The sequence below is a fragment of the Artemia sp. Qi Xiang Cuo genome, chromosome 15, assembly GCF_049724085.1.
Source record: "Artemia sp. Qi Xiang Cuo chromosome 15, ASM4972408v1, whole genome shotgun sequence".
NCBI classification, from domain to species: Eukaryota; Metazoa; Arthropoda; class Branchiopoda; order Anostraca; family Artemiidae; genus Artemia; species Artemia sp. Qi Xiang Cuo.
In genome coordinates, this window is record NC_142808.1 from 63,491,579 (window position 1) to 63,519,127 (window position 27,549).

At 35.2% G+C, this 27,549-nt stretch overlaps 1 protein-coding gene across 4 annotated transcripts in view; it reads right to left on the reverse strand.

Moving 5' to 3' along the window:
• LOC148943980 (uncharacterized) overlaps positions 1–27,549 on the reverse strand; it is a 130,548-nt gene that overhangs the window by 76,982 nt on the left and 26,017 nt on the right. For 2 of the 4 annotated variants that reach the window (XR_016142917.1, XM_089100886.1), the window contains exon 1: positions 8,295–8,326. The exons of 1 other annotated variant lie outside the window; for it this stretch is intronic. Coding sequence is in view for 1 of the 3 variants with exons in the window: in XM_089100886.1 (XP_088957012.1) it covers positions 8,295–8,307 (13 nt within the window). In the remaining 2 variants the exon portion in view is untranslated. Of the gene's footprint in view, positions 1–8,294; positions 8,327–8,361; positions 8,418–27,549 lie in introns of those variants that run through there. One more of the 4 variants, XM_089100887.1, reaches the window with a different exon arrangement.

Genomic DNA, 27,549 nt, shown 5'->3' on the forward strand with positions numbered 1-27,549 from the left:
ATGTGTGTTATGATTGCCAAAGTGGATTACATGGCATTTGTCAGCATTAAACGAGATGAGCCATGTATCAGCATAAGTCCCAAGAATATCAAGGTCCTTTTGAATAGATTGCTGGTCAGAGGTTGTGGCTGCTTTACCAACAAGTTTTGAATCTTCAACATAAAGAGTGAGGAGATTTGAGATAAGATTAGGTGCATCATTTAGATATATGTTGAATAGAATTGGCCCAAGAATGGTCCCCTGGGGAATGCTGCTTAAAACAGTTGTTGACAAGGAGAAATGAGGGACACCTTGAGAGTCATGAACTCTTAAAACTTGCATTCTTTCTGAAAGGAAACTCTGTATCCACTGGACAATAACATCATCAATAGCTGCTGCTTTTAATTTGGTGATGAGGAATTCATGACAAACCCTGTGAAATGCTTTTGAGAGTTCCAGGAGCACCATGTTGACAGGGAAATACTTATTCAATTATGATGTGACATATTCGTATGTCTGTATTAGATTAGTATCAAAAGATCTTAAAGATCTGAAGCCATGCTGATTGGAAGTGAGGAAGCTGTTAATTTCCAAGTGCTGAATTAGGGCTCTATTGACAAATCTCTCAAGCACCTTTACAACTGCAGAAGTAATGCTAATAAGACAGTAATTTTCTGCATGATCTTTGGGGCCTTCTTGGATTGGTGTTATATAGGACTTTTTCAAATCTGACGGTAGTTCTCCATTTTGTAGGGACAGCTGGAACAGTCTACGCAAGGGAGAACTGAGAACAATTCGGCATTCCTTGAGAAGCCTTTGGTGTATCCCATCTGATCCTATTGATTAATTAACATCAAGTTTTTCCAGGCTATTTGAGACCCTATCTTTGATAACTGATAATTTTTGCATTGGATGACATATTAAGTTGGATGGTGCTGCAGGAATAATTGAACAAGATTGGCTGGTGAATGTAGAGGTAAACTGGATACTCAATACATTAGCCTTGTCTATTGGTAATGAGTGGGTTATGCCATTGTTTCTTAGGTCAGGAACGATGTGACGGTTAGGATTTTTGGCCAAAAAACGTCTCCAGAAAGATTTGGGATTTCCCTTTATATCTGTGGCAAGCTTCTTCTCATGTTGAGACTTCAATTTCTTAACAACATTGGAGGCAAGATTTTGAGCCTTTTCATACCTTATCCAATTTTCCTGAGGTTTCTCCTTGTTGTACCTTTTCCAGGCTCTGGCTTTCCTGTTGATTGTTCTTTTTGTATCCTTTGTGAGGAATGGAAGTGTTTTTTGCTGTTTTTGGTAGATGACACGTGAGTGCTTTTTTTCAGTTTATAGGAGGGCTTCTTTAACATTTGCCGATGATATATTATATAAGAAATAATTAGTTATGACCAATTTACTGAGGCTAGTTCCTTCTGTATTGCTTGATAGTCAAAACTTTTTCAAGCTCATAAAAAATCAATTCACTGGAGGAGAAGGAAGGAGTAAAAGTATCAGTTTTAATTAACTCTCAAACATTTGTAGCTTAACTTAACTCATAAACATACATAATTAACTCATAAACATTAACACATAAACATACATAAATGTTACACCAAGGAGCCTGAGGCCAACAAAGCTACACACACTAGCCTACTTTTCTATCTCATGCTATTCAAATTCTTTACACCCTCTCATAAAGGCTAAATTCCCTTAAATTTGTCCTTAAAACATCCTCTCACTCTAACTGGAGACTATCTGATTTTGGTTAGCCAAAAAGGACAATCTTAGGTAATCCTCTTTCTACAGAGCTTGTCATAATCATCTCAAACTTCTCTCACTATATCCCTCGAGAATAGGCTAGAACAACATTTTTTGTTCAGCTTACCAGTTAAAATAGGTTTAGTTAGATGTGTGCCCAATAGTATCTGCAGTCAATTTCTTTTTCAAAATATCTAACAAATCCTCCTCTATCTTACTGAACCCCAATGTTTCAGATCAATATTTGACCAGAGAAATCACATTGCCTTCCAATATTTTAATCATACTTTGTAGGCTTATCCTTCTATTCTTAAAAAGTGTTTCAATTGCAAAAAAAAAAAAAAAAAAAAAAAAAAAAAACACCCTGAGTCTTGGCTATTTGACTTGTAACACATTCACTGTATTCACCATCTGTACTAAAAATATGTTGGAATAGCCTACTACTTAGGAATATTATTTAGGTAAGTAAAGCTACCCACTTGATGAATATTCTCATTACCCAGCATCCTCTCTTAAGCTTTACTTATTCCCAATCTTAGTAATTTATAACATTGATTTTTCAAACCTATTCTTAAACCCTGAATTTTAAAAACCTTCAAAATAATTGATTTTGCTAAAATTTTAACTTAAGACATTCAAATCATCAGCATAATATAACTCTAGGAGAGTGTTAAGTTCCCATTATTATTATTGTTTATTGAAAAAATGTCTTCATACATACAAAAGAAAATGACAGAATACTACAAAAAAGGCAAATCACTATTCAACTCTGACAATGTAACTAGTGTAGAAGAAGTGGGTTCCCAGCTTGTTTTGAAATCTGTTAGTTATGTTTCTATAAGTTTAGCAACAGCTATAGTAGGATCTGCTATGTCAAGATTGTTGATGAGCTTTGAACTGTGTGTTCAAATCAGTTATCTTAGTAGGTATTTTGCAAAATGGAAGAAAATAGAGTAGATTTTTAATTTGTCAGCATTTGTAATGATCTTCCAGAATTGATTCACTGCTCTCAAATAGCCTTTACTGTGTTCCTTAGAATAAATTAAATAAAAATAACCCACATAAATAGGGATAGTACAAAACTCTGCTTCTCTCCTGGTATAATACAAAATCAGCTACTATCCTCACTTCCCAACTTAGTGACACTAATGTTATTCTTGTATATAGCACTAATGACTATAATATATATATATATATATATATATATATATATATATATATATATATATATATATATATATATATATATATATATATATATATATATATATATATATATATATATATATATATATATATATATATATATATATATATATATATATATATATATATATATATATATATATATATATATATATATATCTTTATAACATACATGGAAAGGACCTTCACCAAAGCTCTTGGATCAGCTGAATCAAAAGCTTGTTCATAATCTGTAAGACTAAGGACCAAAGGGGTCTGATGGCTGAAGAACTTCTCAAATATCAATATAAGAAGAAAAATCTTGTCAACACATCCTCTCCTCTTTCTATAACCACACTGGTCTTCATTAAGACTTCATTTGTAGCATCTCTAAGTCTAAAAAGTGGCATCCTGCTAAATCATTTACTTCCTATAGCAAATGAGCTAATTCCTCAATAACTAAATTTACATTTACTGCAATTACATTATATTGAATTACAATTACTCTCATCTCTTTTTTTAGAGGAGCCATAGTAATAATGGCAACCTAAATTGCTTGGTACTTCCCCTTATTCAAAGATCATATTCATTATCTTCAGAAATTCTAAACTTTATAACTAACTCAACTCTAACTTCACAACCCCTGTATTAAAATAAGAAAAATAATTAACACACTATCAGCCCCTTATTATTATTCTTTATTATCCTCATTCTTTTTATTATTCTTTTATCATTATTATTATTATTATCATTATTATTATTCTTTTAGTCTTATTATTTTTTTAGTCCTGTCTTTAATCCTGCCTTACAGAATATATTTTCCTTCAAATTTTTTTCTATAGCCTATCATAAGCACATTCTTAAAATGTTCTGCCCATCTCTTTTTAACTCTTTCCTTATTACTAATTGCAGCCCTGTTCTTATCTTTAACTGGGACATGCCCCAATTGACTGTTCCCTCACTGTATTTTAATATATTTGTTTAATATACATATATTTGTTTAATACACGTTTTGATATGTTTCAGTTATTATCAGATATGTTTCAGTTAACTTGGTATGCTACTGTATGTTTCAGCTATTATATTTTCAGAGCGTGTCACTTTTCATAGAATTGTATGTCTGTATTATGTTGTCAACATTGTTGACAACATAATACAGACATTAAATTCTGTCTGTTTAAATCTTCTATATCTTCAGCAATTTCATACATGGGCTATACTTCACATTTCAATAGTCTGTACTATCACTATTGGTTTCAACCAATTTATCATTCAAATGCTTCTTGAGCTGATTATTATCACAGCAAAAAATAATGGCATTACAGCAAAACATACATTATTTTTGAAGGGTGTCTGGCTTGTTTTAAAAATGTCTGCAAATTTGTTTCATATTAACATTTTACTACTAAGTTAAGACTATTAAAGATAATAATTAACATCCTTGAATCAGCTAAAAACGACATAATATTCTGACAAGTGAATTTCTTTTTGAAAAATATTTTTAATCTTTTGGTTACTATGGACTGTTTTGAGTCCTTTAGAGCCCAAATTTAATTTCCTGGAGAAAGAAAATAAAAAAAACATGCCAAGTGGCATATTCACTTTCATCCTAGGTAAATCAGCCTATGTTGTCAACCACAAATTAATCAAATAAATCAAGCAGACTCATTGAACTAGCAAAATTCTCAACCCTTAAACAGCATTCACATAGATGTCTAGCTAGAATCCCATGTCTACCCAGACTTCAATGTCTAAACAATGACCATTCACAAGTAGAATTTGGTGCTTAGCTAGAAATGCTAGACCAGGTGCTTGGTTAGACATTGAGTTCTAGACTTTAGAACTCAATATCTAGGATTTTTTATTATAACCAATCAGAATGTGTCATGTTCCACTATTTTCATCATTGATGTTTACATTAGACCCGTTTTTTAGCACTAAGATTTTACATCTTTCTGCAAAGATTATTGTTTTTTAATTCATCTTTGTTCTAAGATCTTACAGCTCACTGATGTTAGCAAAAAGTGTGAAGACTGCCACTATTTTGCCATATAGAACAATGATGAGAGAACTTTGATGATCTACTCATCATTGTTCCCAGACTGCTGATCAGAGCAGAATGATGAGACATTTGCACAAAAATAACGATTTTTTGTTGATATAAATCAAAGATTTCACTTTTAAGTGTTTTCTGAAAAAAATGTAAGATCTTAGCACATTGATGAGTGAAAAACTCCCCTATTATTAAACTGAAATTTAATTTTGGTTTTCTCATTAATTGTTTTTTCATTTTAGGCATATATGCAATGCCAGACATAATAGTGAAGCCCATAAGGCAATTGTTTGGCTTATCTCATCCATTATCTTGTGACAGTAAAAATAGGGATTACAATATTGAAAGTACCACCTGCATAAGGTGTCTTGATTGGGTAGAAATGGCAACTGAAATCTATTTTTAAACTCAAATGGTAGTTTTAGCTAAGCACCAAATTCTACTTGTGAATAGTTGTTGTCTAGACATTGAAGTCTGGCTTGACATGTGTCTAGACATGGGATTCTAGCTAGACATGTATGTGAAATCCTGCTTTTGTCAATCTAAATTGGATGGCAGTGATTCTCATGTTTGAAAAATATACTTGAATGAAAAATTAAGGGAAAATTCTAGTTTAGCTAGGCTTACTTTTTGCTATCTTGGAAAGGGGTTAAGTTAAAAAGTGAAACTTTCAGTAATGAATCCAGGGCCAAAAACATACTCTGGGAAGGGTATTGCCAAGATTTTATGTATCAATAGGTTTTTTATCCTTCAAAATCAAGGAAATGTAATCACAGCTCTTGATTTAAAACCTCATAAATTGGGATTTGGAATTGAGCAAAGTTGTGAAGCTGAAAACAGTTTTCTTTTACTTAATATAAGCAGGATATCCACTATATGGCTAAAATGGCGGCTAGAGTTCATTTGTAGTACAAATGAATGTTATATTTGGTAAAATTCTACTTTAGCTACTTTTGGCTATCTTGGAAAGGAGTTTGGTTAGGAAAATGAAACTTTCAGGGATAGATCTACAGGCTAAAGTATATCCCGGGAAAGTATTTTGAAGTACCTACCTCCACTCCTTCTCCCTCTAGAGGGTCCTGACCTTTGATGACCTTTAAAAATCTGTGTGTTATAAAAGTGAAACCTTGCAAAATAGGTCTTCCGCTTAAAATTAAGTCCAACAAAATTGTTTTCAGCCTCACAACTTTGCTCAATCCTGATTTATAAAGTTTTAAAGATATGCAAATACATTTCCGAAATTTTGACAATTAACATTGATATGGCTTAAACTACTACTCAAATAACAGGAATTGCATTTTCAGAACTAAAGCCAGAGAAAAAAAGTAAAATGCTGGGTATTTATTTGGCTTGGCCCCCTCATAAGGAGACATGTTAAGAAAACAATTCTTACTTTAAAATATGTATAATGATCCTAGTTCTTATATTATCCAAGGGGAGAACCTTTATCATCAAGTCTTTCCTCTAAAAATCCTCAAAAGTGAAAAAGTTTCCAAATATCACCATGTTCTTAATTCAATGCTTAAGTCTTTTGAAATTGCCGCTGTAAACTGCTGTTAAATAAGTTGTTTTATAGATAGCGTTTAGCACATGTTTAACAGGTGTGTCAAAAAACGTGTTTAAAGAAAAAGTAGTGGTATATTGAGATTATAGAAAGTTGTTTTTCATTTTCATAATGAAAATGAAAAACTTTTTTTTTCATGAAAAACTACTTTTTCATTTCTTTTCATAACCTAACCTAACCTAACCACTGCTATTAATATTTTGTATTTACGCCACTGCTATTCGCCCTTTGCCTTTCACCACTGCTATTAATATTTTGTATTTACGCCACTGCTATTCGCCCTTCCCCACTGCTATTTAAAAATAAAATAAAAAGACCAGCATGAACGCTATCTATAAAAGAACTTATTAGGTGGCAATTTAAAGCGGCAATTTAAAAAGACTTAAGCATTGAATTGAAAGGGTGGTGGTATTTGGAAACTTTTTCTCTTTTGAAGATTTTTAGAGGAAAGACTTGATGATAAAGGTTCTCCCCTTGGATAATATAAGAACTAGGATCATTATACATATTTTAAAGTAAGAATTGTTTTCTTAACATGTCTCCTTATGAGGGGGCCAAGGCTAAATAATTACCAAATGCTGTTTTGTCAAAATTTCAATAGGTATAGACTTGTCATGTAGACAAATTTCAGGATCCTCTAGAGGGAGAAGGAAAGGAGATAAGTACTTCAAAATACTTCCCAGGACATATTTTAGCCTGTAGACTCATCCCTGAAAGTTTCATTTCCCTAACCTCACCCCTTTCCAAGATAGGTAATTCATAAAATTCATGAAATAGGTAATTCATAATTCATAAAATTCATGAAATTCATAGAAAAAACTAGAAACAAGGAAAGCAGTGAAGATAAAGGGGTAAAATTCTACTTTAGTTACTTTTATCTATCTTGGAAAGGGGTGAGGTTAGGAAAATGAAACTTTCGGGGATGAGTCTTCAGGCTAAAATATGTCATGGGAAGGTATTTTAAAGTACTTATCTCCTCTCCTTCTTTCTCAGGAGGGTCCTAAGATTTGCCTACATGACAGGTCTATACCTATTGAAATTTTGACAAAACAACATTTTACCTTAATTTGTAGTTATCAGTTTCTTTTTCTCTGGCTTTAGTTCTGAAAATGCAATTCCTGTTATTTGAGTAGTATTTTAAGCCATATCAATGTTAATTTTCAAAATTTAGGAAATGTATTTGCATATCTTTAAAACTTTATAAGTTGGGATTGAGCAAAGCTGTGCAGCTGAAAACAATTTTGTTGTACTTCATTTAAGCAAAAGATCTATTTTGCAAGTCTTCACTTTTATAACACACATATTTGTATAGGTCATCAAAGGCCAGGACCCTCTAGAGGGAGAAGGTGTGGAGGTAGGTACTTCAAAATATCTTCCCGGGACATACTTTAGCCTGTAGACCCATCCCTGAAAGTTTCATTTTCTTAACCTAACCCCTTTCCAAGATAGTCAAAAGTAGTTAAAGTAGAATTTTACCAACATGATGTCCAGCTGGACTCCTAAGCTTATAATACTGGTTGGCTAATTAGAGATATAGCCTAAGTAACCTCTAAAGTTAGTCAAGGTCTAGTGGTATCCCTTTTCCAAGATGGAAAAAATGGCTAAACTTGAATTTTAACAAAAATTAAACAGCAAGTTATATTTTTTTGTGTATCTGATTTCAGCCTTCTCCTACAGTTAGGCTAATATGCCTAGGTCTACAAAAAAAAAGCTTAGATAGAGAGCAGAAGTTGGCATATGTTCCAAAATGCAGAAAATTACATTCTTCAAACATGAATTAAAATAGGCTATTTCTCAAAGTAGGCTACATAAAATTTTTGCAATTTACCTTTTTATTCAAGTTCTTTTAAAAGTGTCTGCCATAGAGCCATCTGCATCAAAAAATATTTACTATCAACAAACACTGACAGGCTAGGTTCAGACGGACAGAAATATTTCTAAATCCAAGAGAAAATTTGTTTAAATTCCCCCAAGTGATGTATTGTTAAAATATGAATAAAATGACGAGTCATTAAAGCCTTTTAGAATTTCGAGGGAAGGTACTACATAATGACACACGTAAGTTCGAGGATACCGCAACAACACTAAGCAAATTGTGGAGTCAAGAATCCTTTTTTTATACGTTTTGTTTAGCATTTTCATTAACTAATAAAATTATTATTAACGAGGAATACTTTCCTGGGTATTCGTGTTTTCATGTTACCTGTAATTGCAAGATAATTTTTCCAGTGTGTGTCGTCAGTCGGGTATGAAAAGGTCGTATCTCCATTTTTTGGTAAAACAAGTTAGCCTGTCAACAAGATTCTCTATTGGAAAAGTCGAAAGTCAGTCATATAAAGAAAACTATAGCTTGACTCAAAGAGTCACTTATTACGACGTAAAATCAGAGTGATGCATCTAAATCAGCAATTTGGGAACAATTCAAAAAGTTGTATCTGGAGATGATGTTTAACCAGCAAAAAGCGTTCTATACATGGAAATACGGATTTTCAAACCTTTATCAGTTGATTTTTTTCTAGCTAAGGCTCGTGATTCAATGCCTAACTTTTCTTCTTTTGTATACATTATGTTACCAGCTTCCTATTAACAAATACCTGTTTAAGTAGCAAACTCTTAAGTAAAAACATTCAGCGCTGACACTCTTAGATGTTAATATTAGATTGCTTCAAACAGAAAGTTTCGAGCAAAATTAAGAAAAAAGTCATTATGCCTACAGTGTCTTCTTGAATAAATATAGCTTTGTCTTTAAAGTTTTAAAGCTGATTCGGACTGCGAGATGTCGGCCGTAGAACCAGTACTTTTCCACAGTTGTCCATACCAGAAGAAAAAGGCTTTCCTTGAGTGTGACAGACCTGTTTCAGTTCTTTTACGATAGTTACTAACCCTCCAAACAGGCCGTTCAAGTTTTGTTGTAGAAAAAATAGAAGATCCAATTATAGCTTGTTCGAGTTCCGTTGAAGAAAATATAAAGAGATCCAAATTCCGATCATGCTTATCCTTTGACTCCTAGGAAAGTCAAACGTGGCAGCTAAACATGGATTCGAAACAAGAATAAGTGACTTAAGACAGGAAAAAAGCTGTATATGTTTTACTAGAAGGAAGGTGGTAAGAGGACACCGACTTATAAACTGAGTGCATGGGGGATTTTGAACGATGGAAGACGGCCAGAAAAAGTTTAATTGGCCGCATTTGCCACTTTCAAGAGCGTGTAACAGGATTTAAGACTGGAAGACAGTTCTTGAAGAATTTTAAATTTTGAGCAAAGTTTGAAATTTCAGTCTGCTGCAAAATTCCTTCTTACTAACAAAACTTTTCTAGACACAATCATTTGAAAGGAAATAAGCCCAAAATCATAGGCAGCGCAATAGAGCTGCCTCAGTAAAGAACGATGTTGGCACAATGTATTATATATCTCTTTGCTTAGACCAGGACACTTCGTATCGAAGGGGCTGTCGTAGATAACTTCGAAAAGTGCTTATTCGATTGAAAATTGGAAGGGATTGTTTTTTTTTTAATAGCCAAAAGTGATTGGAAGGCAAATAAAATCTCTTCTACGCTCACCATTCCCCAAACATATCCAATCAAACTTTTGACATAACCATTCTGAGTCTTCTGAGTCACCTTCTCAGTAGGGGCCCTCCCCAGGCCACTCAGCGCATCCCCAGGTGGGGGATAGGGGAACGTCCTATTGATATGTAGGGTACCTCTATAAAGGGAGGCACGGGCCAAGGGGGGGACCTAGCCCCTGGGGATCCATCGTTGAAACTAGAGCACCCTTACATAGGAGCATAAATACAGGTGGAGGAGGATGAAGGCCCCTCTGACGCACACTGAGTAGGATAGATCGGTAAGTGGACGAACCTTATTAGTTGCGAGATTATTTCCAACACGGGGTTAAATTGTATGATGCAGCAGGGTGCCGTAGTGGGGGGATCCTCTCCAAGAGGACAACTACAACAGGGAAGAAGATACAGAACGGGGCAACGGCCTTTGCAAGTTGATGGAGAGGAGTGGCTTGCTACCGTCAATGAATCAGCTAAGAAACTATATCTTTTCAAATTATGAACACAGGCTCAAAAGATCAAAGTAAAAAGTGGTACCGCGTCCGTGGAAACCGACGACCCTTGTGATTTGATGATGATAAGGAATGAGAATGATGATGAATTTGCTACCGCGTACGGGGAAGCCGACAACCATCATAGGCCTAGGACAACTCCCAGACGGGATGAGAGTTTAATATCGGCAAAAACACTCTCAAAATTGGTACACTAAATACCTGGGCTTTAGCTAAACCTGGCAAAATGGATCTGGTGTTGAAAAAGATTGATAGATATAAGTGGGATATAGTCGGTATGTCTGAGACACACCTTCCTCAAAACGGAGAAAAAAACATCCTTGGAACTACTTCCTACTGTCGGGACGTTCTGATGGTGTCCATCGGCAGGGTGTAGGCTTCATCCTCTCTCCGGCCACCAATAAGTCACTAATTACCTTCACTCTTGAATTGGAGGGAATAGCAACCATCCGCCTGAAAGGGCCCATCAAAAATCTCTCAGTCGTCCAGATATATGCCCCGGATTCAGCCCGTAGTGAAGAGGAGTGCGACCAATTCTACTTTCAGCTACAAAGCGTCACTGACCAGATCCCCAAAAATGATATACTTATCGTGTTGGGTGACTTTAATCCGATAGTTAGTAGTTGCCATACTGGTCGAAAAGATGTCATGGGCCCACACGGACATGGCCATCTTAATGCAAAGGGAGAATGGCTTATTGACTTCTGCTGGGAGAATGAACTCTACGTCACTAATACCGCTTTTAAGCACAGACACTGCCAAAAGGTAACATGGAGATCCCCTGATGGAGTCACTGAAAATATGATCGACTACGTCCTGATATCCAAACATTGGAAGTCATCTGTAATGGACACTGCCTCACTACCCGGTGGAGATTTTGACTCGGACCCCACACTCCTGATGTCCAAAATCAAGTTGAGGTTAAAACGTCTCCCAAAAACCACAAAAATCCCAAGATTCCGAACGAAACTCCTCCGAGACCCCACCAAAAAAGCCATGTAAAACTCTAGCCTGTCTACAAAATTCCGTGACATCCTGAGTACATCCAATCCACTCGCAACTCCCAAAGAGATTGATCGCTTGGCTGAACATGCAACCTCTGCAATCCTCAAGACTGCAAGCGACATCCTCGGTAGAAAAGCCAAAGTTGAAAAGTCTTGGATCACTGAAGAAATAATTCGATTATGCAATCAGAAACGCCTACATAACAACAAATCTGACCGAAGCAGCCGAGACACCTACACACATCTCAAACGGAAAGTTGAGCGTAAAATGAGGAAGGCATTCCGCAGGCATATCACCGAAAAGAGCAAGAACTGTGAAACCCAGTTCAAGAAAGGCAAGAGCCACAAGCTCTTCTAAACAGTCAGCGAGCTATCCTCCAAAAAAGATCCCTCAACTTCCGTAATCCTAGACAAACAGGGGAACGACATCAGTGATGCCAAGATGAAGCTCGAACGATGGAAGGAATACTTTGAGGAGAAACTGAACCCTGAAGTAATGACCAACCCAAATGTTCTAAACTCCTTCCCAATAATAGATCGAGACCCCCCTACACCTCCGCTTAGAAGCGAGACCAAAGCGACTATAGAATCCCTAAAGCGAGGCAAAGCTCTGGGGCCAGACGGTGTCTCTGCTGAACTGATAAATGTTGGTTCAGAAGACGTTTTCGACCCATACCACAGTCTTATATCAGCCACCTGGTCTACTGGACACGTCCCGCAGCAGTGGTGCAAGGCAGCAATAGTCCCAAAACACAAGGCTCGAAGAAAGAATGTGACAACTACCGGCCCATCAGCCTCACAAGCCACCAAACCAGAATCCTGACCAAGATCCTGCTTCGCAGAATTCAATCAATCACCACCTCTGTTCTTGGCGAGCATCAAGCGAGCTTTCGATTGGGACGATCAACTATTGACCAAATCTTTACTGTGCGTCAGCTGATGGAGCGGTTCATCGAGTTTAACAGAGACCTCTGTCAGCTCTTTATTGACTTCTGACAGGCCTTTGATCTAATATGGAGGAAAGGCTTGAGGCATATTCTAAGACACTACGGTGTCCCAAATGAAATAGTCAGAATCACTGAGGACATGTACAACCAATTTAGAAGTCAAATACTGACCACTGATTGGCTCTCTGGTGAATTCCCAACAACTTCCGGGGTCCTGCAAGGATGCATCCTCTCGCCACAATTGTTTAACTTGTTTCTACATGCCATCCTCTCTCTGATACCCGTCGAATATGGAGTCAGAATAGGAGGAATCTTAATTGGCAAACTAGCATATGCGGATGATATCGTCCAGATGTCCACAAACCACCCAAGAACTCCAGAGACAGGCTGACTGTATCTCCCAAGCAACAAAGCCGTATGGTATGCAGATTAACGCAAACAAGACCAAAATCATGGTCACATCACGACAGGAGATAACAAACCCCCCCTCGATAGTAATAGACAGTGAACAAGTGGAAAGAAACGATCAATTCCTTTACCTCGGCAGTCTCTTAACAGCTGACAACTGCCACACTGTCAACATTAAACGACGCCTCGGTCTTGCTAGCTCTAGCTTCAAAAGACTATCAAAAATCTGGAAATCTAACCACCTTTCAAGCCATCTGAAAGTGCATCTATTCAACAGTCTGATCATACCCATTGCTCATTATGGGTGTGAAACCTGGACATTAAAAGATGAAAACAAGCGCAACCTCCTTGCGTTCGAAATGAGATGTCTGCGCCGGATAACCAAGATCAAATATACGGACCATATCACAAACGAAGAAGTCCGAAGAAGGGTGAAGTCGCAAGACACTATCCGGAAAAAAATTCGAAAACAGCAGCTGTGCTGGTTCGGCCACGTAAAACGAATGAATCCCCAACGCCTACCCAAGATCGCGCTTGAAGGGACAACCGATGGACTTAGACCACGCAAAAGGTGGATCGAAAACTTTGACCGACAACGCATTGCCCATCTATCCCGAGCCGCACTTGACAGAACAGCATATCGAGCCCTAGTTCATCAGATTCCTTTGAAAGGAGTGGCCCCAAGACATCCTATGAGGATGGATGGGAGTTAAGTATTTTATTAAACGTAGTTGAAAAATCTTGAATTTTTTTTGAGGAAGACACTCCCCCCACAGCCCTCAGGGCAAGGGTTGTAAGTTATGCCCCATGGGCATATATGGTTTTTATAGATTGCAGACGTAGAAACTTCAAAAAGGGCTCATTCAATTGGAAATTCAAAGGGATAGTACCCTTTTTAATAGTCGAAAGTGATTGGAGGGCAACTAACCCCCTTCTAAAACCCATCATTCCCCCATACACGTCAAATGAAAATTTTGAGATAACCATTTTGTTCAGCGTAGTTAAGAGTTCTGGAAATTAGGTCTTTGAGGATGACAACCCCCGCCCCCATAAAACTTAAAGGAAGAGCCGTAAGTTATGACCTGGGGGCATTTAAGGTTTTTTTGGAAAGTGAAAGCTTTGTCGTAGCAACTTCAGAAAGGAATCATTCGATCGAAAATTGAAAGGACTAGTGCCCTTTTTCACAGTAGAAAGTAATTGGAGGGCAACTAACCCTCCTCTCAAACCTACCTTTTCCCCAAACACATTCAATCCAAAATTTTGAGATAGCCATTTTTTTCAGCGAATTTGAAAGTTCTCGAAATTAGGTCTTTGAGGATGACAACCCCGCACAGCCCTCAGGGTTGTATGTTATGCCCTGAGGCATATAAGGTCTTTTATAGAAAACTTGGTTGTAGAAACTTCAAAGAGGACTCATTCGCTTGGAAATTGAAAGGGCTTGTGCTCTTTTTAACCAGGGTACCAGGTAGAATTGTATTTTTTTCTAATAGGAGATTTTAACACCCAGGTCGGTAAAAATTGGCATAAATTGTATCCTAACCTAAGTAAATTTGGTGTGGGAAAAAAACAGTAATGCTCAACCTAGTTACAATTTTGTAGGTATAACAGTCAAGTTATAGCCAATACAGTATTTGGTCACAAAATAGCTCATAAATTAACATGGTATTGGCATGATGGTAGGACACCTAGCCTTATTGATTATGTTAATGTAAACCAAAGACTGGAAGGAGCCATACTAGATACTAGGGTATATAGGAGTGCTGTTAATGATGTTGAAAGTAAAGATCACCATCTAACTAGTGTCTAGAGTTAGTTTAAAACTGAAATGTAGGAGGGGTATCTACATTTCAGAAAGACAAGACGTTGGTAGCATCCAAGGCAAGAATTTGAGAGATATTCTCCAGGAACAGTTAAATACTAAACTGCAGAGTTTAAAATTTAACAATGTAGAAGATGAATTTTAGGATTTTAATTTGTGAAGTCGCTGGTCGTGATCTTCTGGCATGTTGATGAATTGAGAAAGAATAGTTAATCTTTGTACGAATTAAATAAAAAAAAAAAAAAAAAAAAGTTTTTTTAAATGAAAGTAAGGAACGACGTTAAAACTTAAAACGAACAGAAATTATTCCGTATATGAAAGGGGCTGCCCCCTCCTCAACGCCTCCCTCTTTACGCTAAAGTTTTTTATTGTTTTAAAAAATAAAGTTGTATGACAGAGTCAAACTTTAGCGTAAAGAGCGAGGTGTTGAGGAGGGGACAGCCCCTTTCATATATGGAATAATTTCTGTTCGTTTTAAGTTTTAACGTCGTTCCTTACTTTCAGTTTAAAAAAAGGTGTTTTTTTTATTTAATTTCTGATCGTTTTTTAAACAATATACTCAAAGAAATTATTACGTATAAGAAAGGGGCTGCCCCCGCCTCAAAGCCGCACTCATTACGCTAAAGTTTTTTATTTTTTAAAAAAAATAGAGTTGTAAGAAATTCAAACTTTAGCGTAAACAGCGAGGCGTTGAGCAGGGGACAGCCCCTTTCATATATGGAATAACTTCTGTTCGTTTTAATAATTTCTGTTTGCTTGTAACGTCGTTCCTTACTTTCAGTTAAAAAACTTGTTTTTTTTAAATTTAATTTTTGAATGTTTTTGAATTAATGCAGGTTTTGATATTGGCTCACCACACATGAATAATTAAACAAAATTTGTATATTAATTTTACTTTTATTTGGTTAAATGGCTTTCTCGAAACTTGTTTAATTTCTTTACGAATGTTTTTGTTAGTAATAAATATACGTAACTTACGAATTAACTTACGTAGCGAACTTTTATATTCATAGATTTTTAATACGCATATTAGGGGGCTCGCCCCCTAGTCAAGGCCTTGCTCTTTTAGCTAAAGTTCGAATTTTGTTCCAATTCCTTGAAAATGACCCCTTAATCACAACGGCCGTTAATTAGAATAAATAGCTCTTATGAAAGTACTAAAAAATATTTGGCTTAAAGAGCGAGGTATTGACTAGGGGATGAACCCAATCATATACAAAATATTTTATGTCCGTTTTAAGTTTTGATGTTGCTCCTTACTTTCAGTTGAAAAGCTTTTTTTTTAATTAATTTCTGATCTTTTTCTTTAATAATGATGGGAAATCCAGCACCCCCTTCATACTAATGTCCCTTCCTCCATAAAAACTTCTTTCGTGGAAAGATCCTCCCATATAACGCCCAACCCCCCCCACCACCTAACAGAAAAAATCCCCCAGAAAACGTCTGCACACATCCCAATAAACAAAACTATACGTTAACAATGGGTAAAGTTGATAGCTTTTATCCCGCCCCCAGGGGACGTCGGGGGATTAAGTCATCCTAAAAGTCATAGTTATCATATTTTCGACCATGCTGAACAAAAATGGCTATCTCAAAATTTTGATCGGGTGACTTTGGGAAAAAATGAGCGTGGGAGGGGTCCTAGTTACCCTCTATTTTTTTGGTCACTTATAAGGGCACTGGAACTTTTCATTTCCGTTCCAATGAGCCCTCCCACGATATGCTAGGACCACTAGGTCGGTACTTATCACCCCTGAAAAAAAAAAAAAAAAAAAAACAAACACGCATCCGTGATCTTTCTTATGGCAAAAAATACAAAATTCCACATTTTTGTAGATAGGAGCTTGAAACCTCTACAGTAGGGTTATCTTATACGATGAATATGATGGTGTGATTTTCGTTAAGGTTCTTCAACTTTTAGGGGCCCCCCCCCTTTTTTCCAAAATCAGCCAAATTTTCTCAGGGACGTAACTGTTGATTAGTAAGACTAAACTTTTGATTAGTAAGACTAAACTTTAGGAAAACCCTATTTAAAACCCTGTTAAAAAAAGTTGATGTTATTGTTGTAATTTACGCTGGTTTCTGTAGGTAATATATTATTTTGTATGATGATACTTTTGTGATGCTGTAGACAAAGTTAGTTGAAAAGTGCTTGAGGCATCAAATACCTTTAATTCCGAGGTCTATAGATTACGAGAAATCGTTTGATTCAGCTGATAGAAGAGCTTTAGTAATGGTCTTATCTTTGTATGGTATACCAGAAGAATACATAAAATACATGATTAGCACTAGGTACGAAACTAATACTGCCACGGGATCCCCCCCCCCCCCCCTGGCTGAATGACACAGTCTTATATATTCTTTTTTTTAAGCGAGGATAATTCTACTTCACAAAGTTGACTCCAGAAAACCTACCCAACTACCGCCCTATTTCTATTTTGTCTGCTTTTTCAAAAATATTTGAGAAGGCAATCTTTTTTTAATTTTTTAATCCACCTCCTCTCCTCTCGGTGGCCTTCAAATTTTCTTTAAAATATCTCATAATTTATAATCGTCTAATTTCTCTATAAACTCCTAATTAGGCTTTAGGTCTGGAAACTATAATCTCATTGTGTCATCACAATACTTGCTCTCATCCAGTATATTCATGAATGCTTAGATAGAGGAGAAATTCAAGCAACAATATACTTAGATTTACAAAAAACATTCGACAAAATATCCCATTGCATTCGTTTTTGTAAATTGAATAATTGTGACGTGAGCGGACCGGCGACGGATCTGGTTAAATCTTATCTAGATAATAAAAATCAAAAAATAAATGGAGGCAATTTTCTGTCTCTACCTGTTCTCAGTCTCCGAGGGCTGGGGTACCTGACGGCTCTGTCCTGGTCCTCAGCTTTTTCTCATTTGAATAAATGATCTTCATCGCGCTTTGGCAATCTGGTGTATCAACACATATTTTGCTGATGATATGGCAATTTCACTCTCTGAGAGGAATGACGAGGAGTTGGTTGCAAAAATGAATACTGTATTTTCTAATGTTCTTGATTGCTGCTGATAGAATTTTTTTTTCTTTGAATTTACCAAAAACTAATTTTATAATTTACAACAGAAAATGAAATGCTTGCCCTCGTATTAGCCCAGTTACTTTTTCAAAATACCTATTATCAATATCTCGGACGGAAACGTTAGAGTACCTTGGACTTTGATTGACAGAAGCTTATCTTTCAAAATACATATTCAAAAACTACGCTTAAAGATTTCAAGGGGTGTTGGTTTAATGAGAAGGTTGAAACACTATATGCCCTACTCTGGCTTTTCGCAGAGTAGGCCTACCATTGGCAGCACAATAGCGCTGCCCAAGTAAAGAGCGATGTGGGGAGGATGCATTATTTACTTATTATTATTTTTTTTCGGTTTTAGACCAGGGCACTTCGCATTGAAGGAGTTGTCGTAGAAACTTCAAAAAGGACTCATTCAATTGAAAATTGAAAAGGACTAGTAACGTTTTGAATAGTCGAAAGGGATGGCACGGCAATTAACCCACCTTTCACACCCACCATTTCCCCACATACATCTAATCAAAACTTGAGATAGTCATTTTGTTCAACGCAGTTGAATGGTCCAAAAATTATGTATTTAAGGTTGACAACACCCCCTAGAATCTTCAGGGTAAGGGTTGTAAGTTATGTCCTGGGGGCAGATAAGGTTTATATAGAAAGAGTGCTAGTATAAATTTTAGAGGGGGCTCATTGGAATGCTAATCATAAATTTTAATGCCCTTTTTGAGATTCTGAGTGATGGGAGGGTGGATAACCCCCCCCCACACACCTTGTATTTTTCCAAAGTGAATCTGATAGAGATTTTGAGATGGGTATTTGTTGTCACAGGAACTTCAAAAAAGGCTCATTCGATTGGAAATTGAAAGGGCTAGTGCCCTTTTAATAGTAGAAAGTGATTAGAGGCCATATTTCGGAGGGGGCCCATTGGATTGGTAATCAGATGTTCTAGTGCCCTTTTTAAGATTCAGAGTGATCAGAGGGTAGACACCCCCTCCCCCCAAACACACACCTCGTATTTTCCCGAAATCTATCTGAAATAAATTTTGAGATGGCCGTTTGCTATCGTATATACTTCAAAAAGAGATCATCCGATTGGGCATTGAAAGGGATAGTGCTCATTTAATAATCAAAATAGATTGGAAGGCAACTAGCCTCTCCTCCCATGCCCACCCCTTCCCCAAACACATCAAATCAGAATTTTGAGAAAGGGGCATTTTGTTCAATGAAATTTGAAAGGTCCGGAAATTATGTCTTTGAGGATGATACTTCTTCGAGGAAGACTATATTTTGAGGAAGAAACTTCAATAAAAGGCTCATTCGATTGGAAATTAAAAAGGATAGTGCTATTTTTATTAATCTAAAGTGATTGGAGGGCAGCAAGCTCCTCTCCCACAGATTCTCAAAACACATCCAATGAAAGTTTTGAGATAACCATTTTGTTCACCGTAGTTGAAAGGTCTGGAAATTGTGTCTTTGACAACTCCTATTCCTACTCAAGACCAGAACATAATTTGCACTTTGCTGAAAAAAACGGCTGCTGATTGTCAGTTTAGTATACATATACTGAAATATATTCCTTAGTTTTAGTAATTTTTTATTCATTAAAGTTAAAAAAGTTAAAACATTTTAAACATATTTTGTCGTTTATAAAGGGAAACTGAACGCGAAACAGATATTCTTGTTTAAAAAACACAAGACAAGATAAGTTTGTTCTAAAATAAGATTAATAACTTATAATTATATATTATAGCTATTAAGCTATTATATTAAGAATTTTATATTTCTTGGTGTGCTATATAACTGACATATTAATACAATCTTAAGACTGAAAAAATTGGTAGTTCAGCGTTAAATTCTGATCTGAATAGTTTACAAAGCATAATCCAATTAAAACAAAGAACTACTATACATTTTTATGCGTTTTTGACTTTTTTTGTGTACCACCCCCGAAAAAATTCTTGTGTAAAACACACCCCGAAAAAAAATCCTGGATACGGCCCTGGGTTTACATAAGAAAAACTTCGCAAACGAAAAATAAAGACCGGATAATGGAGCAAGTACTTTCACAAAGGCCCCTTACGGACAAACTCAAAGCCATTTCTTTAAATAACCTCCAAACTGGATTAACCAATGCGTAATAATAACTCCAGAAAAATAATAACTCCAGAGGACACTCGGAACTGAAGGGTAGCTTCTTTTTTATCTTCTTTGGTGAATATCAGAATCTGAGTATATCTTTGAAAACAAAATTCAGAATTGAATTGTAACTTTTTTTTCTCTCCTATGGAAAAATTCAGAAGAGAACTCGAACGTTTCTTCACTTCTTTGAGAAAACTTAGAATTAAAATGGAACTCTCTCTCTTCTACATAAAAATTCAGAACATAACTACGACCTATGCAAAAATAATGTCTTAGTAAACAATGAAACAGCAAGTAAAAAGAAAAGAGCACTAGCAAGCATTATCAGTATGGAGGTTAAAGATGAATTGATGAAAAAAAAAAACATCAGCAAACGTTACTGCTACCATCATGGGTTTACCAACAGATGCAGTCAATGAAATTGATATTATCGAAAATGAAAAGTATGACGAGGTTGTTAAAAGTTATGTATAACCCCAAAATGGAAATATGTGACATCTGAAGGAAAAACATGACGTATTTTATGAGTAGATTTAAGGTGTTCATTTTTTATAATGATATTCAACATGCAATTATTTCATAAAAAATAATTTATTACATTACTTTGTCTTTGTTTTCATTATTTTTAGGTTAAGATTTCAACTCCAGATAAACTCAGAACTGAAGCGTAGCTTTTTTTATCTTCTTTGGTGAATCTCAGAACCAGAGTTTATCTTTGAAAAAAAAATTCAGAATAAAAGTATAACTTTTCTGTCTTCAATGGAAAAATTTAGAAGAGAACTTGATCCTTTCTTCACTTCTTTGAGAAGACTCAGAATTAAGATGAAACTTTTTAAATCGAATTCAACCAAAGGTACATGGATCCAAGAGACGAAAAAGCATATTAATTTCAAGAGTATAAAAATTAAGAAAAAATCACTTTTGCTCATAATTGAACCTAAGGTACACGGATTCAAGAGACGAAAATACATATTAATTTCATGTCTTTGGTAGCAAAACTTCCAAACATAAAGAAAAATCTTAAAAACCAGTGTCCTTGCCCAGCCATAGAGTACTACGGAGTCAGTTGCATAAAAAAAAAACATCTCTCAGTGAGTATTTTCAATTTAAAAAAGTATATATGGCGAGACCTTTTCACTACCTTAAGTGCTGCCATCTTTTCACTTTTATTGATAGGCAACAGCACACCCACTCAGATACACGGGCATAGTGAAAGAGACATGCAAAAAATTAGGTTCATCTGAGAACTTAATTTACATTTTAATTTTTATTAATTTAAAAGATGTAATACATAAGTGATTAGCACTAAGTACGAGAATAATACTGCAGCAGTTAAAGTAGGAAATGAGGTCAATGACTGAGTCATATTAAATCAAGAGTTAATCAGGGATGTGTTCCATTTGTATGGATCACTTTGATGAACTTTGTCTTAAGTAGCACAGAAAATGCAATGGGAAAATATGGAGTCAAATGGGGATATAAAACATTCCTGGTATTAGATTTTACTGATGATTCAAGCATCCTAGATGAAATTATGAGCAAAATGAATCAACTTTTAGAGGCTTTGCAAGTTGAGGGTGCTAGATGAGGTTTCAAAATTAATGCTAAGAAAACTAAATTACTTGGATTAGATATAAGTGAAGATGAACAGGTCATATTGGATAACGAAAAGATCCATCAGTTTGAGAGCTTTATTTACCTAGGTAGTAGTATTACTAAAAACGGTGGGTGCAGCAAATATGTTAAAAGGAGAATAGTCAAGGCCATTGGTATTTTTTTCACAGTTGAAAAAATTCTAGAAATATAGCAAGATCGGCAGGTTTTGCCTATGAAGGATGACAGATTGCCAAAGATTGTCCTTTTTGGCCAACCACAGAGGGCTAAAGGATCAGCCAGTCATCCTCAGTTAGGATGGGAGGATGTTGTAAGGGAAGATTGAAGAGAAATGGGGCCTTCCTAGGAGGGTGTAAAAATAAAGGATTTGAATAGATTGGGATAGAGGAGTGTGCATAACTGTGTTGGCCTCAGGCGGCTTGGTGCTGTCGTGGGTTGTTAGTAGTATTTGGGTTATAGAAAGCAAAACTCAAAGTTGCATGGGATCTCTTTTCGATAATTCATTTCTTGGATTTGAATAAAACCTATTCCTTCTAAAACCATTTATAGATCTAGAAAACTCTTTTGATATGGTTGAATATAGGATACTTGATAAGCAGTTCAATTGTTTAGGTATTTAAAAAAGACTCTAAATTAATCTAAAGCTGAACTTCAAAAACTGTCTTTTAGAAGTTTCTCAACAACTTTGCGACCTCTGTTATCTGATACCATATCAGCTAGAATATAAACTAGAAAAAACAAACAGAAAATTAATATCAGCCAAAGCTTCTTAAGGTCTAGGGATAATCTGGAAACTCAAACAAATATTTCCAGTCTCAGCCATTGAACTAACATATAGCTCCAGTTCCCGTTCCAAAATTTGTATCAATAAACTACTACGGCTCCATGTATAACTAAAAAAAGATTCAAATGGCATAAAACGATTTTTGAGAAAACTTAAGAATTCTAGATGCTAGACAATATCATGACTATCTGCTATTTGTTTGTTCAATTCAATGTTTAAACAAGTTGTCTTCAGATTACTTGAAAATGATAAATATTACATATTTGAAGGGCATTCAAAGAGCCTGATTCAGAAAAAACCTTTCTTACATATTTTACATTGAAAGAGTTTTTCATCTCCATGCATTTGTTTATTTCTATTCAAATTTGCTAAATGAGCAAAGCTTTTCTTACATTTATAACACTGAAGGGTTTTCGACCAGTATGCACTCGTTGATGGGCCTTCGAAGATGCACCCTTTGACGCTTATTCAAAGAGCCTGACGAAGAGAAACTTTTCATACATAGACTACACTGAAAACATTTTTCAACCGTATACTCACGTTTATGACCAATCGAAGTTCCCAATTAAAAAAAGTTTTTTTTTTTTTTTACATATATCACAACAAAAGGGTTTTCACCTGTTTGCACTAGTAAAATGTGCCTAGTAAAATGCCTAGTAAAATGTGCCGGCTGAACAAAACTTCCTTACATTTATCACAATGGACAGGTTCCTTACCTGTATGCACTTGTTTATGTCCAGTCAAAGGTGTCAACAGAGCAGTGTTTTTCTAACATATATCACACAAGAAGTTTTTTTTTACACCTACACACTCTTTATGTCCATTAAAATTTGCCAAATAAGCAAAGCTTTTTATTACATATATCACACTGGAAGGGTTTTTAACCTGTATGCACTCGTTTATGACTAGTTAAATTTCCCGACTGAGCAAATGTTTTCTTACATATATCACACTGGTAGGGTTTTTCTCCTGTATGTACTCGTTTATGTTGTATCAACTTTGACGAATCAGCAAAAGTTTTCTTACAGATATCACACTGGCAGGGGTTTTCACCTGTGTGAACTCGTTTATGTCCAGTAAAATGTGCCAACTGAGCAAAAGTTTTCTTATATAGATATCACACTGGAACGGTTTTTGACCTGTGTGAACTCGTTTATTTACAATAAAATGTGACATCTGAGCAAAAGTTATCTTACATATATCACACTGGAACGGTTTTTGACCTGTATGCACTAGTTTATGAGCAATCAAATGTGGTAACTGAGTAAAGTTTTTTTTACATATATCACACTGGAAGGGCTTTTCACCTGTATGCACTCGTTTATGCACAGTTAAATTTGTCAAATAAGCAAAGGTTTTTTTACAAATATCACACTGGAAGGATTTTTCACCTGAATGAACTCGTTTATGTACAGTCAAACGTGCCAATCGAGGAAAGGTTTTATTACATATCTCACACTGGAAGCCTTTTTCACCAGCATGAACCCTTTGATGATCACTCAAAGAGTCGAATTGATAAAAACTTCTTTTACATAATGCTAACTCTAACATATTTGTTGAAAAATGATCCTGTAAAATTAAATGTTGTTTCATATTACCAATACTGTCTTGCAAGCAAATGGGACATCTTCTTGCTTTCCCCATCTTATGTTCCATAAAATGAGCCACGAAATCTCTATAATCTCTTACAACAGCAGGACACATATCACACTCAATAGGGGATAGTTCTTCACAGCCAGTGTCTATATGAAGATCTAGCATTAAAAAAGATTTCTCCATTTTTCCACAAGATCTGCAACGCCAGATGCCAGCTGTTAGTTCTTCTATAGATTTAAACGTCAGCCTCCTTACCATTACGATTGGTCTTTGGCTTGAGAGCTTTGGTTGTATTACATCACCACTAATGCACATATTTTCATCCATTGCTTCTATGCTAAAGAAATAAAATTAAATGAAGTCAATAAAACAACTTCAAAGAATTTCACAAATTTAATGCCCTCCCCTCAAAGTTGTTGTAGAATTTGTAAAATCTTAACAAAGTTCAGATAAACAAATTTTTGATAATTAAAAAAATTACACTCTCCCATCCCCTCCCCCCAAAAAATCCCGACAACAGTCTTGTTCAACAGTCAAAACAAATACGAAATGCAATTCTTTTGTAATTTTTTTTTTTTTGAAGAGGAAGGCATAAAGACTTAAAAATTGTATTTTGGATCTAACTGTATTTTAGCATTTAAAGTTCCAAGAAAATCACATACTCGATGCTTTTGTCTGCTTGACAAAAATTGTATAATAGAACAGTGACAGTCTAAGAATAAATTCTGAACTAAACTAGGGTCCAGACAGATGTTTTGTAGATTATAAATTAATTAAGCTGTTAATGAAAATTAATACAATACTACAGCAATGGCAGAACTGGTGGTTCGAATGTTTAAAACACTAATGCATACATCATGATTCTGATTAGTAACTTGATATTTTATTTCCTGTTTCCACTATAAAACTAATTTAACTCTTGTCCAAAATAGTTTCAATTGGTATAAGATGACGTTGAGCTTTATAAAGATATTTAATGGAAACTATATCTAGGTTTTGCTAACTTGTAAGACTTTCAGGAGGACCAGAAGGATATGAATCCAAATTCTAAGATGGACAACAGAATTATTCATGGTTTAAAACTAAAAAATTAATGAATTTTTTTCCCCAAAACAAGCTTTTCAAAGAAAACTGAAGAGCTCCATTAAGCCAAGAATGCCCAAAAATAAAATCAAATAACATAGTTTGAGCTTAACTAAATAAATAATAATAAAAAAAAAAAAAAAAAAAAAAAAAAAAAAAAAAAAAAAAAACATGGAAATATAATCATATTTATTTCTTAAAGTTTTGATTATTTTTTTATGAAAGAAAGTAAGAAAAGTGAAAACATTTAAAAGTATATTGTTTTCAATAAAGCGTAAATTATGTTCTGGTCTTGAGAAGGTATGGGGGTTATCAGCCCTACTCATGCTTATTTTTGCTAGTTTTGAGGTTGAATATTATTTGAGTATTTATTGTAATTTCTGGTCATTTGAGTTTTTTTTTATTTTTTTTATTGATAATGAATTGTGGTATTTTTACGCTTGGAACATTATTTGACTTTATATTTGCTCATTGTTGGCTTAATGGAGCTCTTTAATGTTCTTAGAAAAACTTGTTTTGTGGGAAATTTTTTTAATTAATTTTTGTTCGTTTTTTATTGACATTGTCTTTTTCATGGATGAAATAATATATTTTATCTTTTCAGTTTTTTTAATAAGAATCCATACTTTGGGTTGCTATTTGTCTGTGGGAGAAAGTTTTTCAACAATGTTTAATCCTAACACAAACAGTATGTTCTAATTTAATTTTATAGCTTCTGAAGTAAACTGAAAAATAAAACTTAATATAATTCCCACAAGATTCTATTTATGCTCTTTGACAACCTGGATACACTTGCACTCTTTTATTCATTTAAATTCTAAGAGTAGAAGTAGTAATAGTAGTATGCCCAAAAGTTTCAACTTAATATCCCTGGTCGTTCTCAATATATTTTTGAGGTGTCTTATGGGCAACCATAAACACAATGCCTTTTAAATTATTTTAAAGCAGTATTTACTTTTAAAGCATATTTTTTTGTCCCCTTTTTGAAGTCCAAATGCTCATAGTTTGTTTTGATTTAGTTCAACATCCGCCTAAATATTCCTTAAAAGCTTCACCTTAATACCTTTAGATAGTGCAGTAGCAATAGTTGTAGCAGTATGCGCATGCCATCTTTGGTTTCTTTAACATCCCCTTCAGCACACATTGAAAGTTTAAGCTTAAAACATACCATCAACTGTTCCTGAAGCATTTCTGATGCGTCCGCTTGACAACCTGTGTGGGCATAGTGTGTTTCAAATTATTTCCATAAAGTGTCTAAATATCACAAATTTTTCGCCTTAATATGTTTAGTTTTATTCGCAGAAGTAGTAGTAGTAACAGTAGAATTAATTGTAGTAGCCTAAGCCTTATTGGCAGTAGCAGCAACAGAAGTAGTAATAATAGTAACAGATGCAGTAGTATGAGTAGAAGCAGTAGCATTAGGATACAAACACTTTTTTTCTGGTTAGTTCAACATACCTCACAACAAGCCCAGTTAGTTTCAACCTCCCAAACAAAACTGTTCCTAAGATATTGCTGGTACACCCTTTTAAAAACCTGCTCACAGAGGGTGTGATCTGATTCAGTTCGTCACCCCCCCCCCTAAAAACATTCTTGAAAAATTCACCTTCAAACCCTTAGGTATAGTTGTAATAGCAGCCACAATAGTAGTAATGATATTACTAGTAATAGTGTTGACTAGCATTAGTACTAGTAGCAGAAGTAGAACCTATTGCCTTTTGGCAAGTACAACATTCCCTTATGTCCTGGAAGTTTCACCTTAATACAATTAGCCATTGCTATGACATTGCTGATATGTCCTTTTGACAATCTGTAAGTTCAAATACTTCTTGAAATTTTCATCTCAATGCCCTTATCCCTACAAGTAATTACAATTGATGTAGTAGCAGTAGCAGCAGTGGTAATAAATGTAACAGTAACAGTAGTATTAGCAGTAGTGTGTACAGATTCCCTTTTAATGAGAAGATCTTCCCCTTTAAGTATTCTCTGAATGTTCCCGCTTAATACCCAAATCAATTCTTGAGATACACTATTTTGACAATGTTGACGCACATAGCGTCTTCTGCTTTAGTTCAAATTTCCCCTTAATACTGTAAATGGAATAGTGTGGTAGTAGTAGTGATGGTAGCTGTAGTAATACTGATAGCACGCAAATATTCCCTATTTAATGATTTCACTTATAATTTCCTGAATTTTCCAAATCAATAGTTAGTTATTCTTGTACCCTTTTGACAATCCGTTTACACATAGCGTGTTTACATTCAGTTCAACACCCCCCTCAACATTCTCTGAAAGGCTCGCCTGAATACCCTTCGTCTTCTTGGAAAATAAAGTTCAAACATGCATACCTTCCTCAATAACATATGCTATGTGTAAACAATCAACAAATTGCCCAACTTACAAACCTTGTCCTAAGGACTGTGGGGAGGATGAGATCCCCATAGACATAATTACAGGACCATTCAACATTGCTGTATGAAATAAC